Source organism: Hylaeus volcanicus, chromosome 4 (genome assembly GCF_026283585.1).
Source record: "Hylaeus volcanicus isolate JK05 chromosome 4, UHH_iyHylVolc1.0_haploid, whole genome shotgun sequence".
Taxonomy (NCBI): domain Eukaryota; kingdom Metazoa; phylum Arthropoda; class Insecta; order Hymenoptera; family Colletidae; genus Hylaeus; species Hylaeus volcanicus.
This window is the reverse complement of record NC_071979.1, coordinates 21,695,001-21,714,655: the sequence shown is the minus strand read 5'-3', so window position 1 is coordinate 21,714,655 and position 19,655 is coordinate 21,695,001. Positions and strand designations below refer to the sequence as shown.

Here is a 19,655-nt window from a genome sequence, read left to right as displayed (position 1 = left end):
TCGGATAGCTGGAAAAAAAAAGAAACGTTTAAACCGGGCTTTTTCGACACGATAACATTGAGTGCGAGTACAGCGGCACCCTTACGCGCGCGTTCTCTGCTCGTGCCGTTTTGTGTTGGTTTTGGTTGGTGGTGAATTGTGTTGACTGGTGCAACAACAAACCGCGGCAAACGGCGATACCACTGGTTGCTCCGAATTGTTGTTACCGGCTACTTTATAGAGATGCCTGGATTGGACAGCCGCAGACGGTGGCATTAGGCGCAAACGAGCACACACACGCGCAACCAGCATGGTAAGTACAAGTTTGCATTATCTACTTTCGAATACGTTCAGTTAGACATTGGCAACATGTGTTGAACTCTGTACCGAACAGTGATGAACGTAAACATCGGTACCGGGTCACTTTTAGAGGGAAATTAATCGTAGAATAATATTATTGCTTGCGAACATTTGATTTTCAGCGAAATATTTGATATACAAAATATTTTATGTTTTATGTTACATTACTGAATTCTGTACGATTCATTTCGATTCATTACTGTTACAGCATCAATGTCTAAGAAATTAGATTGTCTATTTATGTAAACACTGCCACAGAAAATAATTGAATGCAACTCACGAAAGAAACTTTTGAGGCAACTTAATGTGATATAATAAATGGAGTATTTATAATTGAAATATATAAATGTTGTATAATAGGAGGCAGATAGAGTATGTATAGAGTATATAGAATATACAAACTATATAGAATCTATAGTACAGATAGAATTTAATCAGTATGGTTAATATACCGTAGAGCCGATTTGATCATTCTGAGTCCCGATTATCTGCGATATTGGTTCTCCTGGGTCTGGACTATCCGATATAAGTCGAGTAGTGCACGGTTGTATCGAGCAGAATATAATCCACGATTATGGTCGTCGAGTAATCAGATTACTGATTAATCTGACGATTCTGAGTGATTGATTTTTTATTATTTATGGAAATCGTTATCGAAATTGGAGGTAAATGTCGACTAAATGATTAATTATAATGGAGCATAATATCGTTAAGGAGTACGAAGTAATTTTGGAGTAATCGCTATTGTTGAACCAATACTTAAAAGTAGTATTAAATATTACAAAATAGACATACAGGATGATAAAGTAGCAATGTATAATTAATTTTATGTTAATTAAAATTATACATTATTAAGGTCCATAATTAGCGGATGAATAACTTGCTGTACGTAAGATCAAACGCGGAGAGAATCATAATTTTACGGATCCGTTATGACTCGAACATACGATTCGTGTTTAAAGGTCACCCGACAAAGGTTACGCGCATCAGATTATGCAGAGAATAGAAACGATGCGAACTTTAGCGTCTTCATTTGGCTCGTGACGCGAGTAGAAAGGATGCGTTAAAGAAATACAATCGAGTCGTAATGGAATGCGCGTGCATGTGATTTCGTGGTGCACATGCAACGATCTCATTTCAAACACAAATAATATACATGCTTCGTTAAGGAGAAGTGCGAGGTGCTGTTATATGATTTCGTGATAAAATAAAGTTCTGCGTTGAGAATGAATTAATAACATTTAATTAACCATTCGACCAGAGATGAAATTGTAGAACAAATTTACGAAGAACATTTTATTCGAACAGTTTCATTTTTAGAGGTCCGTTATGAAATATTCCTGGCTTATTGCTTCTGTTGCTAAAGAAGGATATCCTTCTTTTATCTAGACATCAGATAAGGAGTACAAAAATTGCACAGTACAAATCGCATAGTACATACTTTGATATTATGAATTTGATTTAGGTAGATGTAGGTTGGGGTGAAAGTGGTAGACTCACTGATCTAACTAGGGTTTTCTAAACTAGGGGTTACGATCTCTAAAGAACGCTTTACTTTTTACCGTGGATAACTTATTTATTTATTTCTGTATTGATACGTACATCAATCTTCGGAACATAACAATTTTAGGAATATACTTGTCTCTCTCTATTTACTTGTGTTGTAGCTGCGTGCTCGGCACAAGATTTCCTTTAGAAATAAATAGGAAAGAGGAACGCGTTAATCGCGTGTGCCCGTTACGTTCTTTGGCTTCGCGTTGTTGCGTGCCTCTTATCGTTGAAGCCTCGATCCAAATTTAGGTGTGCGAGTAGTATGTAACTGTCGGTGGCTCCAACTGAAGCGGCCGTACATCCTTTAATTGAAGCTGTACAGAGTTTCTCCGCGTTCAACAAGTGTATCTTGTTACCTTTGAAATTAAGTGGCGTTCGATTGGCGACAGCATTTCGACATCAAGGCACGTTTGCAACCAGGTAACCGTGTGCAAACGTCGAATCCGTTTATACCCCGATAACGTTCTTCCCAGCCGACGGATACAGACAACGAACATCAAAAGCCCTCTGTGCGATACGCAGCAATGTGTTCAGACAATTATTAGCAGATAAAAGAACGATAATTTTTGTAGTGATAGACTTTAGATTCAGACAGGCTATTGCTCATGTTTGGAGTCGTCGTTTTAGAGTTATTCTAATTAACTTTCGTGTAAACCGCTATCACCGAAAGAAATAGCCGAAAAGAAAAGTAATTAAAAATAATTATTGGTTTTAATCGTAGTTGTTTATTTGAAAAGGAAACGGGGAGTTCAACGAAACGATAACGAGAAACGTACGACACCTCGGCGTAGTTGGATTTCAGTAGCAGCGCCTACTAATGTTATAAAGTTATGCCATCATATACACGTGCCACGACGAGCTGCTCGGTCAGTCATGCGTGCAAATCACGGTAAAACCTGGCTCTAGAAGTAAATGCAAATGATACCAGTAGGTCCGCGTATCTTTGCCTCGCTGTCGTTTCCTTTTCCTGTCCACGCCAACACGTGGCTGTACTCTAATTGCATCGTAATAAGCATGCAACGTGAAAAAGTGTCAGCGGTTTCTGTGTACATTCGTCTCCTCGTGACTCGCATGGAAAATGGCTAATAAACATTGTCGCATCATGCGCGATGTAATTACAACTGAGAATTCTTCTTTCCCTTGCAACACTCACTGTTACCATTTTTTACTACGAGTACGAGACTTCGTATGAATATAATTTGGACTGTTGGAGAAATCTGATCGAGAGCTTTTTATTATCAGTCCAACATAAATATTGTAGGGAAACTAATTCTAAGTTGAATTGTACAGGCTGTTGAGAAAAACGTTTATAAACTTTCCAAGAGTAGTGTAAGAACAGTTTGCTATTCAAAGCCATTTCCATTCGGTTAAGTGGAGGCTTCCAGCAGTTAGTTTCAGTCAAATGAGATTTTTCTTCTGGGTATTCGCAGATCGAGCATAGAAAGTGTATCATTAAGTTACCATTCATCGTGCCCCATGTTAATTTTCAGCCGGCGGTTTGCGTAACCCTCGTGAAAATTCACGAGCGTCTTAAAGGAAACGATAACAGGCGAAAATGTATACTCTTCCGCGATACGATTAATTAGAAAGTGTCGGTGAGTTTGCCGAGTCGTTTTGCCCTATTATATCTCAATTAATGCTTCTGTAATTTATCTCATTGTATCACGGTTACCACCCACTTTCTCGCGCGCCAGTATCCGATGCAGTTTCTTTTGTTGCCTGGGGTAATGAACGTGTCTCGATAATTATCCTGATCGAGGAACTAAATTTCCGTCAATGATCTTTCTCGAGTAGTCAGGTGTGACGGTACTTCACGATTTATGGACTTTCGTTGCCATTATCCACCATGTTCATCAATTTTGGAATGCGATTCATTTGATACTCTTTTTTCTATACGACAAGAAAAGTATTATCGGAATTCCATAGAGTTGTTAATTACACAAGTTGTCATTTTAGATACTGTATCGATTCGTTTTTTTTTTTTAAATATCCCTTTCAAACGCTTTTTGATACTATCGAGAAAGTATCGGTACTGTAAGACAACTTACATAAGAACCATTCAGGAATAATTTTCGCAGCAGGCTTGTTGCGGTGGCAGTCGTTGCAAGTTATGTCACAAATACAGTAGTTAGTCGTGTATAAATATGTTTAATCCTAAAAATTAGTAAGTACAAATGAGTGATAAAAATAACTATTCTTTTCGACACGTAAATATCGTATCAAATTTATGGTAATACCCTCGGAATTTAAATCACAAAAATGTACATGAATTATTAATGCAAATGAAATTTTAGTGAGCAGAAATTTACTGCAAGTATTATCGAATATATTATTGAACATTCAAACATATTATATATTACATTATAGCAATAAGATTACTGAAATCGTCGTAAAAATAATTCCTGAATTCTCTGCTAATTAGGTAAACGTACCTGCTTTATACTCTATGTTAAATCTAGATGGTATCTCGCATTTTCCTTCGAATTAGGTTAAATAATATACGGTCTAATTCCATTGTTAATTTAATTAGAAATTCCAAATAAATTGGAGATATGAAAGTAGTAAATTAACGAACAATTCATGGTAACATAACTTCGATACTTTCATACTTATCCTCTATTTCAAACTTCATGTGTTCTCGGTAGAGTTCTGCTATTTTTTCAACAAATAGTGATGTGATCTTCTCGCAGTACTTTTATTTTCAAACGGACGTCAAAGCGAAGGAGGCGCAGAAGTTGAAAGAGTTAACGTCGATCGGCGCCGGCGGCTGGTTTTTCCACGGATCGACGATCGCCGATAGAAAACCCGCCTATCCACTCTGCCCGTATGTTACAGTACTCCTCCTGTAGCCGAGTTTAAAGTGCCCTCGCGTGTACTCACCTCGTCGTTCTTTCGGGTTAAATTGGGAGACGCCGTCACGAAAACCGTCGCGGCCACGCAGCGGAGCCGGTTTATTGTTGTTACGAAAAATCGCGCGCTCCTACGTCGGGGAAACTGGTGAAAGGTAGGTGGAAAAGAGGATAAAGGGTACACAGCAGAGAAGCAGGTATCGGGCGGAGAAAAATGACAGATACGAAACGGTTACTGTACCAGTCGACCGGTTCTTCTTGTTACTAACTTCCTCCGCGCGACATATACAGGGTGACGGCCACAGCAGGACTCTATTGACGTGTTCCTCCACGTACCGGGTGGTTCGATAAATTGTCTGCACGATTAGGTCCTCATGTTGACCTTTTGGAAGGAGATCGTTGAGGAACAGAGATGGTCTCTTTGAGAAATTTTTAAGTAGGAAATGACCGGCTAGATGTTTTTTAAACTTTTCAGCTTAGAAAAGTTGGTTCCCTAATATGAGAAATGAATTTGTAACTATTAAGAGTCAGTTGCCAAAATCTAGGATTGATTCACTTCTTTGGGGGATTTTTAATACTCCTCTACTAAAGTTGTAGAAATTATGCATATGTCAATTAGGATACAAGTAAATTCGAGCTAATCAAAATTTACCAAACTCCTCTTCCTTCTAATAATACTCGAAGATATCGTCTTTAAGCATCGCTCGGGAGAAACATGATTTAAAAAAAAAAAATTCCACTTGCGCCACTTTCATAACGAACGACCCAATTATTGTCAGCAACAAACGTCACCGTTGCTAACGATTCAATAAAACGTTGGCGTATTTAGAATTCAGCGAAGTCAGCAAAAGTTTCGCTCAGTCATGCGCAGAATTCTATAAAAACCAGCCAATTCGCGAGGAGTGAGCGAAAACCGCCGACGCTAGTACCACCGGTGTTTTTCTATATTCCGCGGCAATCATTATGTAAGACCGTTATCGCGCGTGGACACGAATATAAAATACCCACGGTGAACGTAAGTTTAGCCCAATCGTCCAAACGAGTTCGTCGAATGATCAAATGTCACAGGTCGCGTGCACGTCTCGCAATTAGGTAACGCGAAAGCTGAGGACATTGAGGTGTAACTGTATTTCCATAGACAAAACGGCGATTTCGCGACTGAAAGTCTCTTTGGATGATTGAATACACGACATTCGACATTATAGGAACGTGTGTTACATTAAAGCCTACCGCAATTTATTTCTGTTCGTATTAATAGTTTACCGATACTGCTCGATGTATAAATCAAGTGGGAAATAAATTGAAAATAAAATTGCACAGGAATCGTGTGTTTCTATGTAAGCGACGTGTGCAATTTTAAGGTCGACTATAAATCGAGTGGTTTCGAGAGACTGAATTCCATTCAAGCATCGATTTCTTTCTCTATATATTTCGTGTCTAAGAACTGTAAGGTGATCGAGTGGTACAATTGCATGGATTTATTAGCTCTGATTTCTGTTTAAAGTGGACGATTTTTTACGTTTGACTAAACCACGATTTTGATGGTAGATTATTCAAAACTTTTAGATCGATGTAAGCACTTTTTATTCGATAATAAGTTTGATTTCCTCTTTTTTTAAATCCTATTTTTATTTCTTCCAATACATTAGAGACTTCTAAGAGGCCTCACTCTCTATTTCTGGGTGGTTTTGAGCCCATCACGTGAAAACATGGTGAAAGCCGGGTGAAATGAGGAGGTTCAGCGAATTGCCGTCTCGCGATCTACCACTAATCCGTACGAGCAGATTATTAAACGCATAATTATTCGTACATTAAGGCCAAGGGGTTTTAATTTCTCTGTAAACGTTGCATCTCTTTAAATGCGCGTTTACAACCGTGGCCTCTAGCAGATATCATACCTGACCCGAGGCTGAGTTGCGAATATACCCGTGGACGTGTTTCTTTGCGAAGCGTGAACGTCACGTGGACAGATTCGATTGCGGGGCAGTTTAATTTTCCACTTTCTGCGTCATCTATCAAGTTTATATGTTCCCGGGGGGTTTCGCGATGCGTCAACGGGATATCCATTGGCTGTCAGAACGCCTGCGTCATCAGAAAATATTGCCTTCGTATTATATTTGGAGTCGTCACCATAAATTAGACACCCTATATACTACACCAACGTATGAAAATGTCTCCTATTTCTCAAAGTTCAAAATTGAATCTAAAAAAAAAAAGAATTATTTTGTGAAGGTAGTCACAGAGAGCAAAATTTGGTTTCAAGGATTTTCAAGATCATTGGTATTAAAGAAAAATAAAATTCCATACTTTCAGATGAAGATCTCTTTGAGACAAATAGGAGAAATATATAACGAGAGTGAAAGCCTCTCGGTATAACGACTTGCAGACAGAACATCGACGCTTCATGAAGAAAAACAAACTTCACATGATGATATATTAAACCAGAATCGACTCCCTCGGTACTTCGTGTCGAGTTCTCATGAATACCTGACGCGATCGATGATGAAGAGCAAAGCGTCTACGGAGTTCGATAAACAATTTTCATTCTAGATACGAGTTGGCACGTTTAATTTACGGTTGCGTGCGCGAAAGGGTATAAAGATTCGTGCGCAGTCTGCAAAAATCCATCTATGGCACCCGTGAATCGTACCTGGAACAAAGGGCGAATTCTCATAGGGATTGAATTAACGCCGTAGAAGCTTTTTTCCCACGTCTTTTCGCGTGTTGGAAAACGTGCGACAACGATCACTGAAACCTCAGATGCAGCGTCGAGATAAACGCGTTCTTCCTGCTTCTTAACAACCTCGGAGTTAACAATCAGCTGAGATCGGGTTGTAAACAGAGATGCAAAGGCTATTCTACAAATTCTTAATCGTGCGTAGACCTCGCGATAGTCGCACTGGTAGCACTGCTGGCAATAAGCGCGCTCTTGGTGTTGTTAATGGTACTTGAAAGAAGCTGGTGATGTTGTTGCTGGACCTTTTTATATAAAATGTGTAACTACGAACATTTGAAGACTGTAGGAGAAAATGGCATCTCAGTGTCGATATTTAATCTTCAATCTTCAAGGTAATAAATTTTAGTGACATCGGTGTCCTATGTCACGTAAGTCGGCATACCAAATTCAATGACAATCTGATAAACTGTGTATAAATTACAACAACCACATGTATGTATTCATACAAAGTTAACATAAAATAGAATGGTCTCGCATATAGCAATCACAATGCAACAAAGTGGTCCTGCATGAAGTCGATCACCAAGAGATTTCTATATATCATTGCAATCACATAACTGCTTATAATGTGGTCGTTTATAAGCCAAGAAAAACCATTCAGTAAACTTTTGCAATCTAAATCTGAAATGTACCAAAGATGGCAACCACGATGAACAACCATCAAGCCTCCAATCTCTACCATAACACTTAATATGTCTTCCCACCACCTGGAGCCCATATTCTGTCCACAAACACATGTTGAATCTCGCTGAATCCGTATTCAGCTGCGATTTCGACATAGACTGACATCGCACTCGACACTGTCGTGATTCATTGTTGTGCAACATGTCCCAGCGTTTTACGACACGAGAGTCGGTGTCGAGATTGGTCTCTTTATTTCCACGGAAATAGAATCGGACATTTCTCAGAGGAGTTTCTAGGAAGAGGTGTTCTGTGACACGCGATGAGCATGCAGATCCCAGCCAGCGTGTATTTCCGGTCCATTACGCTGACAAGGAAATATTTAACTGATCACTCACGTTTTCTCTTGAATCTCGAGATCTCCGAGTTCGTGACACATGCTACTCTGAATTCAACCGTTGTTTCACTCGACGGAGGACTTTGCTCTGCTCGGATCGCGCACCACCTTCCCATCAGCGCTAATTAGCGATGGGAAGACGGTGAGACGCGATACCTTCTCGCTCTTTAGTGCAAAAATTGGGCATTGTTTAAACGCGTGGGGTGTCGGGAAGCAGAGTTCAAAGGCTTCAGGATGTTTACGTGATTTTGCTCGTGGTACTTTTCCCATGCGCATTTGTCGGGGTGCTTCTCTGAAAACTAAACTGGTCCTATCGTTTGATTCGAAGAAACCATGGATGGGTGTAAAGACATTTTGAAAACCCATATGGTGCCGTTAGCCATAAAGGAAACGCCCTCGAAGTGATTATTTCAGGATGATAAACACCTCGAAGTATTCTGCCGTTGGTTTGGGAATTTTTATATATGTAGTAAGGAGAATCAATGGTACGAAGTGGCCAGCTCAGCCTACCGTTGTAAATCCTATAGAGCAGGAATTCTCAACGGGGGTTACACAGCCCTCCAGTGGGACACGTAGTTTCTGAGAATCTTGAGTAAAAGATGTAATTAACTGTAGTTGTATTAGTGAAGTATAGTAACACTATATAGAAATGAAAATTATGCTTTAGTAATACAAATAAGCTTCTCACCAAGAGTAATATTACTGTCATTGATGTCTCGTCATGGCTCTGCTAACTTGGTCTCATCTATAAAAATTACTTAGTAAATCACGTACCACATGATGCGCACAATTACAATCAATTTAATTCTCAATCTATACAAAATTCGCCGCACTTAATCGTCTAACTTTCACATCTACGACCATCCTGCGACTCCCCATGCCCAAAAGCAAAACAGGTATATGAAAATCGTGCTTTCTCTTCTGTCAATCGATTCGAACAACGAAGAAATTATCTTTTTCTGGAAAAAAAAAATACAGTGAATCTACCCAATAGGTAGTCGAAGACTCGATTACTCTTCTCCTATGACCCAGAGATGGCTAGCTCTGTGCCGGTGGCCAAGAAGAGGTTGAAGCCTGTTTTTTCGCAGACGGCGTGACCGCTATAAGCCGAATCCTCGGCGCAGGCGCGTTTGATCGTATGGTAAGAAGGTGGTTATACGAACGAATGTACAGTTACACGAATCGCCGAAGTCGAAGAAGAGGTGCCGAGAGCTGAAAGGAAGAGAGAGGAAGAAGAGGGACGTCGATGCAGAAAGGAGGCCACAAGCGACCTGACCGTCACCGTTATATTGGCGCCCACGGCGAGGCACCTCGGTTCACCTCGATTTACGACCAGTTTCTCGTAACTCGGTACCACGTGTGCCGCGAGTTTCGACGTTACGTTTGACCTCTGCACCCCCACCTGTCCAGGCCAACGCAGGTGGCTAAGTCCTATAGAAGTGGCGAGCAACAGGTATACGAGCCTGGCGCAGAATGGATTAGAACAGCGTTAATTTCACCGTGGCGAAGACAAATCGCTGTTACGTGACGTTGGGGAGATCCATCGGCTGGAAACGATTTTCGCGGCGAATCACGATTTCGATCTTAGGGGGGCATTTTTTCGGCAGGCTATGGGTGCAACCACGGAATAGCTTCGAACGAAATACCAGACGATGCACCAGCGAGGAAGATTATATCGTTTCGCTGTATTTTATTTCGTGTAGAGGGGAAGATGATCGAGACTCTGGAGTAGCATTCCAGAACATGATTTATTTGTTACTCGTTGTGAAATGAATTTATAGTTCTAGGTAAAGTTAGACATTCCTTTGTCGTTCATTTTTTATTTCTTTATTTCCTCGATTTTACATTACTCCACGTCTTCGTTTCTTCATCACTTTATTTCTTCAATTCTAGATAACTTCATTACTCTACGTCTTTATATCTTCATTTCTTTGTTTTTTCGTTACATTATGCTTTCAATTGTTTATTACTTCATTATTTCACGTCTTCGTTTCTTTTCTTCTTAATTTCTTCATTCCTTAATTTCCCATTGAAATGGTCGAAGTTCGAGTCCCGCGCAGTAAGGGCAAACAGCTGGTCGTTGCAATAAATTCTCGACGGCTAATATCTCGGCTGGAAGTCGCGAGCTGTATCGGTCGTGCATCTCTCGTTGAACGACGATGATTTGAAAGTCTATGAGATGTATACGAAGACGATCCTTTCGCACATCGCGGAAAATTGCCTGGCGCAGATCGATGGCCCCCTCGAAATGGCACGCGAGCTCCTCGATCGTCGTCACGATCCTGTCGTCGGTATAGTTTTCGCGGGACACGACCATTCGATGCACAAGAAAGGAAGCACGCTGAAATTGTCCCCTGCCCTACGGTTGTACACGTTTCTCCGACTTACGTACTTTCTAACATCAGCATGCTTCCTTTCAGGAAACGGCCGTTGAGAGTCCGTGAGACATGCAGTCCCGGGGGGATTAGAAAATTTCCTAGTTTGCCTTCTCTTAATACTACTTTTTCACGTTTCCACCACGTTCACTGAATTGAGATGCATTACAGAGTTGCGTTTGCAGTTTGTTGCGATCGATGAATGCAAGTGGGATTTAGGAACATTGATGGCACCACGTATTTCCAGATTGTTTGTGGTTAGTTTTATTTTCTTCAGTTATTCACTTTAATTAACCCTACAGTGAGCACTGATTCACGAATGCGTCACGTAGTATTATTTTTTATTAACAATTTCAAAATGGGTAGTATATGCATTAACCATTTGTAAGGTTTGTTAAATGTGAAACAGTCTAGCCAACAGAAAAACATTTGAGATACCGGTATAGTGCCTTGTGTTTGTTATAGGGTTAAATTTAATTTTAAATTCTTGGGTCTCAAATGCCTCAATGCTCTCCTAGAATAACATCATGCTTTTTTTCATAAATTTGGTGTAATCCCATCCATAATGCAAGGAAATGATATATACACTTCGGAGCTCCGTTGAACTGCGCTCAATTAATCTGAGCGAATATCTGCTGTGTGTCAGCTTTAACATATTCGCTGCTGATCTCTTATCACTTGAATAATTGCCAAGCGGCGTTGTACATAGTTATGTAAATGCCCTGTGAAGAACATACATAAGTATACCATCAGATCTATCTTCGTAATTAAATTAAAAGGATAATTTTCTGGATGCAGGTTACAGAGTAGATGGATAATTAATTCATAAGCTGTCGGTAAATTACTTGCCCACTAATTAGGCTCTTAAACAATATTTTTCTGATGGACTGATAAATGAAATTTTACTGTTATAAAATAGAATCATAGGATTAGAATGAAACAAAATTAGCCCGTTAGGAATATTACTCATTTCTCGTAAACAAAGTATTGGCAAAGAATTACTTATCCTTGAAGCCTAAAGGAAGTGTATGCATCACCGTGTAATTATTAGATGCCATTCGCATTCAATATCGCTTTCACTCATTGAATGCGTTCATTGAAGGCTTCCAATAGAAGATTTCCCTCTGGAAATATTGCGCTCACGCAAGGTACAAGTTAAATTACGTAAGGCATCAAACGCGACGCAACCGAGAGTATAGTATTTCATCGCATCATGTAAACATATTGCCTGTCTCGAAGTAGGACTCCTGTTACCGGAATAAAGGCATCACGTGTTTGTTCGTTTAGTAGCACGTGCTGCTGCTCTGTACACGTACCGAAATTATCCTTTAATGAGCCTGCCAGAGGAGACGTGTAGTAGGGTTCTAGGGTCGCCAGACCTCAGAGATGGGTACAATCCTTATTTAAATAAAAATTGCGAGTAAGGAGTAAAAGATAAATAACTGTTGAATGAGAATTAGAATTTCCATCAACACGTTTTATTTGAACAATGACAGAACAATGAATTACACCTTCAAAAAAGGCAAAATGCTTTTTTTTTTATTAAATAATTTTGCCCAGGACTTAACCCAAACTTAACTCAACTTACTCATTAGCATTTTTGGCCACAAGGGTTAGAATATCATCGTAAGTCGCTCAAACGACCATTCACTGTTCATTAGTCGACTGTTCCCAAGCTGTTTGAAATTAAACGCAATTTATGGCCTGTGAAAAAGGTCCAAGGTATCGCAGTACCTGCATACCGAATGGTGGCCGCAGGATGCTGCAGGTATTTCGCCATAGAAAATTCTAACTATTGACGCGGGAAACGTGACAACGTTTAGAAAAGCAGGCTCACGTTGAATCTAACGCAAATGTTAACCGGAACGGCAAACACCGTGCGTTGTTCGGTGTCACGTAGTATGTGGTGCTGAATTTGTTTGCAAGGATCACAGAAATCCCCCTTTTTTATTTTCTTTCCATTCGATTGTAAAAGTTTTCCAAAAAAGGCTTTAAAATTTTATTTTTCTAACGAAATACTCCACTGCATAGGCGAGAAGTACACTTAATAAAAATCTTTCATGTCTAATTTAAAGTATCGAATATATTCTATTACTGTTTATTAAAAAATAAAAATCTTAAAGCCTCGTTTGAAGAATCCTTTACGTTTTTCCTTAATATATTTTGCCAGTTTACGACTTCTTTAGTCGTTGCAACTACCTCGAGGTTGTTGCTGTAGCTACTGACATAAACAATTTATGTATAAGCATGATCTCAACGCCTGTACTACACAAGTGTACCGTATCTTCCTCGGATAAAGGAATAAAGGAACAGTAAAGGATACGTGTTTTCGAGTTTTCTCCATAAAACAGCTCGATCGTCTCGCCTGGAGAGCATAGATTTTACATTAAAGAGATCTCGTATAATAAGTACACAGCACCCTCGATTTCCACGGTAAATACGATCCGTAAAAGTCTCGTGTAAATCGAGCCTGACGTTTATATACAAACAGGAAGATAGGCTTCGAGGTTCCACTTTTATTTTCACAATATAAAATGCACGATTTACGGCCACCTTTATTGGATATAATTCTTGCTCGAGAACCACTCTTCAAGGATTTACGCATAGCGTAAAAGTTTATTTTGTATCTTCTTTGCTCCTTCCGTTAGCACTAATTCCTTCGATCCTAATTTGTTGCAATTAGTACGCTGGCAGAGGTTTATTGCATTGTTTTGGTGAAATCCGTTACCGGAGCTTGTTCCTTATTTCTAGTCGTAAATTTGATCGCGCAAATTGCACGGTTAGGTTAATCGATGTAACCGTAACCCGTGTTTGTAGCGTAATGTATACTTATTCTCAATTTTTTGCTGTCATTTTTTTTCTGTACTTTTAGTAAAATTGTGGGGAAGTACTGTTTCATATTTTGCTCAATCGTGGATTTAATATTTATTGGTAACAAGAAACAACTACCAAGTGTGAAAGCTTTTCTTACGCAAAATTACATCAAAGTTTTTATTCTACAAATTTTACATAGAAAATAAAATAAAATACAATAGAAAATCGGTTGACATTATTCCCACCGTATTAAGTGGAAGCTGTGCAATGTGAGTTATGCGCAAATCGAGGGTTAGGCGTGCGTCGACTACTTCGCGTTGACGTTAAATCTTGCTCCTGTCGATGGTCCGCGTCCTGGACTACGTGCAATAGACAAGCTCGTTAATCACCATTATAAATTTACGAGCGAAAAACGACCGCACCCGTTGGATTGCAAATCTCTCCGGTGCATACCAGTCCATTGCTCACATTTGTTGTATTAATTACCATTCTTCCCTGAATTTACATAGCGGCGCGATACATAGCCATACATGCTTCCTAAAGTACCGTCGAGTTCGAGCGTTCCTCCATTACGTTAATAGCGCTTGCATCACGAATTTATCGCTAGTTTTGCTTATAATTAAACGATGATCAGCGAAACGCCATTGTTCTCCAATATTCGACTAACGTATTTTATTGACTTGTGAGGAAACATTTTCATTAACCGAACGAGGCATTCGCCGATAATTGCATGTGTTACGTTCGATAGTAGGTTCGTTCATTTTTGAGAGAATTATGTTGGAATATTATTCGCAAAGTGATGCTATTTTATAATTTCCAGGGGGGTTTGATCATATTGCTACATTTATATATATAAGATATATTCGATTTTGTTGTATCTGAAAAGTGCAATGAAATGAATCCTGTGTACTTAACAAAATTTATATGGGTTGTCAAAACACTAGCAAATGTACTCACAAAATTTAGTATCGATGTGTTCAATGGGTTTTTCAAAAGAAAATGGCAAATCAGTATATCTCGTGTGCACTTTTGGAGCCTGTCTGGCATTTAATTAATGTCCTCCAATCCATTGCATAAATTTCATGTTTCTCTCTAAAAAAAATCACTTCGTGTCTATTTATACATATATCCATGACTTAACCGAAGTTCACAGGAATTAGTGGTCGAGCCTGCAGAGTTATTAGGTTTCCAAAAAAAAAAAAAAAAAATAACGTGAGAAATAATTCTGCAAATATCATGGGAACAGAAAATTGAAATGTCAGTGGTAGAGTAGGGTCCACCTCGAAAAATGTCGAGATACATTTGACATAATTATCCACTTAACCATTCTATATATCTTGCCGGGACTATAATTATACAGCTCCTTTTTTTTTTACCAAATCAGCTACCGGTTCCACTTATCACTTAAAATATTGGAACGTTCCTGTTCGACGGTTTTCGGGTAGGACCGCAACGCGACTGTACCCGTTGGAGCCGAAGAATGTAGCCCCGCGAATTTGAGTATGCACATTCGTTTACCGAACTCGTTTCTGAATACGGAATGTTTTCCAGAGCAAGCCACCCATTTATTTCTCCTTTTTAAAGGCGCGGCGCTTTTAACTGCTCCGTTGGTTACTGACCGTGCCCACTGAGGCGCAGGTCGTGCAGCAGGTAGCCAGGTGTAGGACACGACGAGGCTATAAGAAGGAGGAGGCTAATAGCTGGGAGTGGAGAAAGGGGAAGGTGAAGCCAAAGATGCATGAAGTAGACAAGTCAAAATTCCTGTGTGAAAAAGTCGACTAGGGATACAAAAGCTTCGGGAAGGGAAATGACCTCACGCGGAGGTTCTCGGCGCGCGACACTCCATTTTTATGGATTCCTCGCTTCTTCGATTTAAGAACAGTAAAATTTATTACTGGAGGCTCGTAAACGATCCTGGCCCATTGTTAAAATGTAAAAAAGCGCGTCGTATAATCGCAGAATGTTTTCTCCGATGGTGATATTTATGTTGGAAGAGGTGGGTGTCAATGGAGACCGAAATGAATCGCAGGGTTGTATTTTTAACGGTGAGACATTCGTGCCTATTTACAGGCTAACGTATTTCTTCAATTCTTTTCTTTTTTATTTCTTGGTAAAAATTGATTTAAGAATATTTATTTACAATTGTACTTACTTCCATCAGAGAAAGCTCAGAAATCGAGTGGTAACACTACCACAAAGATGCAATGAAAAGTATACAAATTCCAATTTCGTCTATCGAATAAACATAAACAATAAATAAGGCAGAGTTGTGTAATTGGTACTCCGATATGAAAATTGTTACTTGAATTTCCGAACACCTAGTATCTTAAAATCCCGGAAATTGCATCGTTTCATTAGCCACGATAGGAACGGTTATATTTGCCAGAACGTCATCATTTGCTCTTGATGAATATACATAGTTAAAGTGCTTCCCACAAAAGAGGGTTACACAGTTGTGGTTTCTCAATGGTCGCGCTTCTCGCAACAGTTCCTCGTTCATCGTCGGACTCATATTTCTAACCACAATGATCTAAATGTCCAGCTCGATGAGAAGAAAAAAATTGTCCGTATCGCGTGTCCCATAAATATCGAATAGCAATTATCGCGTGAAGTCTTATAGAAGTATAGGGGGATGAGAGTGGGTTTCATTGGCGCGTATCGCGTTTGCACCGTTACGGTGTCCTCTACTCTCGTCGTCTACTGTTTTTCATAGCTCCAGGCTTGCTGGAATTGCTGTCTTGTATATTTATCTTGATACAAAGTTGACGGTCCCGCAAGCGTAGGTAAGAAGTTAGAAAAAGGTGAGCAAAACTGTAGGAGAAATTACCGCGATGGGAGTGATTCGAATGTAAAATTGCTCTTAGCAAACATTCTTTAGTTCAGGGGTGTATTATTTACTTCGTGCATTTATCATAAGACCACTATGCACATTCAAATTTGTCAAAATTGTAAGCTTCTATTTGCTATAATATACTTTCCAAAATTGATCTTTGTTACTAACTCGATTCTTTATTTTTGTTTCAGGTAAGTCCCAATATCTTACCGTAGATGCATCTAGAGTTACTTTCCACAGAAGCGTATCAACCCAGGTATTTATCATAATTACTCATCGTTAAAAGACAATATCTGTTAATTATCGATGGAAAGTAAACGTCACGTATTTCCTATTACAACCAATAAAAATTGCATAGGTTCTTACATTTGCAAACCAGCATCCTCGCTGTTCGTTTAGCGATTCATTAACAAAAACGTTTCAATGAAGCAGCAATTCGACAAATCCTGTCATTAGCGCGAAACAGCGCGTATTACGTTACCGATCGATGTTCATTCACGGTTCTCGATGGAAAGAGAAACAGGTTTAAAAGCAAGACATTTTGTTGCATTGCGCTCGAATTCCCCCGTGGGCTAATAGTAACGCGAAGCCTCGTTTGTTGCGCGATTCGTCGGAGTTCGAATTTAAATTAGTCCCGCGCTATCAATCATTACCCATTTTAACGAACGATCCACCGATTCCTCATTACAGTTAATTGATTTCGCCTTACGCAAAGCTGACGCAACCGGGTTCGTTTGCTCTTGACTCGATCGCGGCAATTAAAACGTCTCGTTAGGACGTGGACCGTGTAAATGACAGTTGGCCATCGTTAATTTCGCTTTCCTTTCGATTCACTATATTGCTCCTTTTTCGCGAGCGTTGCTGTCTTGCCCATTACCCTCGTCGCTGAGACTTCTTATACGGAACTTTTAATGTCGCGTAACGAACAAAAAGTCTCACTGTAAAATTTCTATTATTCCCGTGGCCACGCGTGTATATGCGCTGCTCTATGGTTAATTGGGGCGCGTTACTATTCCTGGAATATCGCAAGGGCTCGGCGAGAGGGGTTGGCAGCCTCTCGCGTTGTAATTATAACAGGCGCAACTGTGCATCGAACGTTGGCCTTTTCAAAACGAAGAAGGAAACATTGTTATGCAGCAACGCCTTTACGATCGGATGCCTGTAAGCGCACCTGTAATTACCCGCTCGATTGTCCAGTCGTGCGCGCCATATCGGCGCTTTATGGCTGCCCAGATGTTAAGAAATGAAACGGTGTCGGTTTTTAAATCGTCTGTGTACAGTAGCTGGAGAAAGTGTACGTACGCTTGCAATTAGACATGATAATTACTGGGGGTGCCGATTTTATGCGTTCATGGGGTTTGCAAATATGGAAATTGTATGCAAAATGAACGCATGGTACGCGTTTTATACGACGGTACATGGCTGGGAAAGTTGGATGTCTCAGGGAACGGTGGGTAGACGAACTAGTAGCGCCACTTGGCTTAAAGTTAGGTTTTTCCCGTGACTTCGCTAGTTTTTGTGCTCATCGTGTGCTGAAATGATTGTGCTGCCCAATATTAATTAAATTAATAGTTTAGTGTTTCGTTTATATATTCTTTCTTCACTAGAATAAATTTTTAGTAGTTTATACACAATAATCAATACTTTACAATAATTTAACAATCGAATTACTTTTGAAATTTTCTTTCGGGTATTGGATCAAGTCTCGCTGTGCACGTTGGTTTCGATCAGCTTATTGTAAGAACGATGATGTCAATACCGCCAGGTGAACGTGAATTCCTTCCCAGCGACTCGTGATAAATGTCAAGTAGATACGCCGACTAGTGGATGCTTTCCAGATTTCTGATGCATTCCATTGAACGTCGATAGTACCTACAAGTCTCCTGACTTTAGTTCTCATGAAAGTCTAGGTTAGCTCACATTGGGTACAGTGGAAGAAATTACGCATTTGGAACATTTTTGCTCTTTTTGTAACTCACGACAAAATTTTGTATCGGTAGTTAAAAATATCAGATCAGCGAAAATTCTTTATTGAATATAAATTTGAATTAGGGAATTAAAACACGTCTTTCGATGCAACGATATATTATGTTTGGTAATTTTATTAATCCGCCATAGTTTACATATCGAGCACGTGTTGGTATAACCTGAACCAATATGTTCTTGTTTAATATGTAGTAATCCTGTATTAATCTGGTTTAGTAATATATTGAGGAAACCTGGTTTAATCTGGTTTTCAAATATTTTTGAAGAAACCTGATTTAATCTGGTTTATAGTAAATCAGAATATAAGGTAACGCAATGGTAATATAATAATATAATTAATGCATGTGGAAAAGAATTAAAGGAAATATTTTACCAATGACTTTTTCAATGATTATTATTGTAACGTACGTTCATTCTATTGCCTATATATAAAGTGCTAAAATTATACCCAGTACTATTTTGTAACAAAAGGACTTTATATAACAATACTCGTTTCGTCCGTCATTGCATGGCGTCACGCAGGATATTCAAAGCACGTAAACATTATCACAAGCGTTTGGTAATTCTCCTTACGATCGCATTCCTTTCTCTTTTCACGAGTTTTGCTTATTAAGTTAATTTTTCTATTGCATAAACCGATTCCCCATCGGTTACATAAGCTCTGTGATTGCTGGTTTCGTGTAAATGCATTACCCGCATTATTGTTGCTTGGCCCGGTTACAAAATAAAAACATCGATAATGTGAACTCGATGGTGACATCGACATTATCGCAATACACGACATGTTGAAAATTGTTACAAATTTCCTTCTTGACCTGGATTATTTAGAGTCAGCGATATTAGCGAAAATCGTGCTGTAATAATTGAGATCGTGATTTCTTCGCACTTTCCCCTTCGTCTCACGGTTCTGCTCGATTAATATCGCAATTTGTATTCGATGGAGTTACTTAATCGACGGCAGACACTTGGGCTTAGCGAATGTGAGACGAATTTTGTCAAGTCTTTGGGTGTGGAATATTTTCTTCATTAAGAAATCAGTATATACTGTTTCGTTTTAGAAATATGACTCATTTTTAATTTATGTAAAAGGTATGTAGGAGTCTAACCGAAAAATAAGGCACGGGGATTCGAAGCCACGATCCTCGGATCCACA

General features: G+C 39.4%; 1 protein-coding gene across 1 annotated transcript in view; it reads left to right on the top strand.

The window, feature by feature from the left end:
• Positions 1 to 19,655, top strand: part of LOC128875967 (cadherin-99C) — a 120,940-nt gene continuing 101,285 nt past the window's right edge. The window contains exon 1 of the mRNA XM_054122029.1: positions 1 to 292. Coding sequence (XP_053978004.1) covers positions 290 to 292 — 3 coding nt within the window. The 5' untranslated portion in view covers positions 1 to 289. The remainder of the gene's footprint in view (positions 293 to 19,655) is intronic.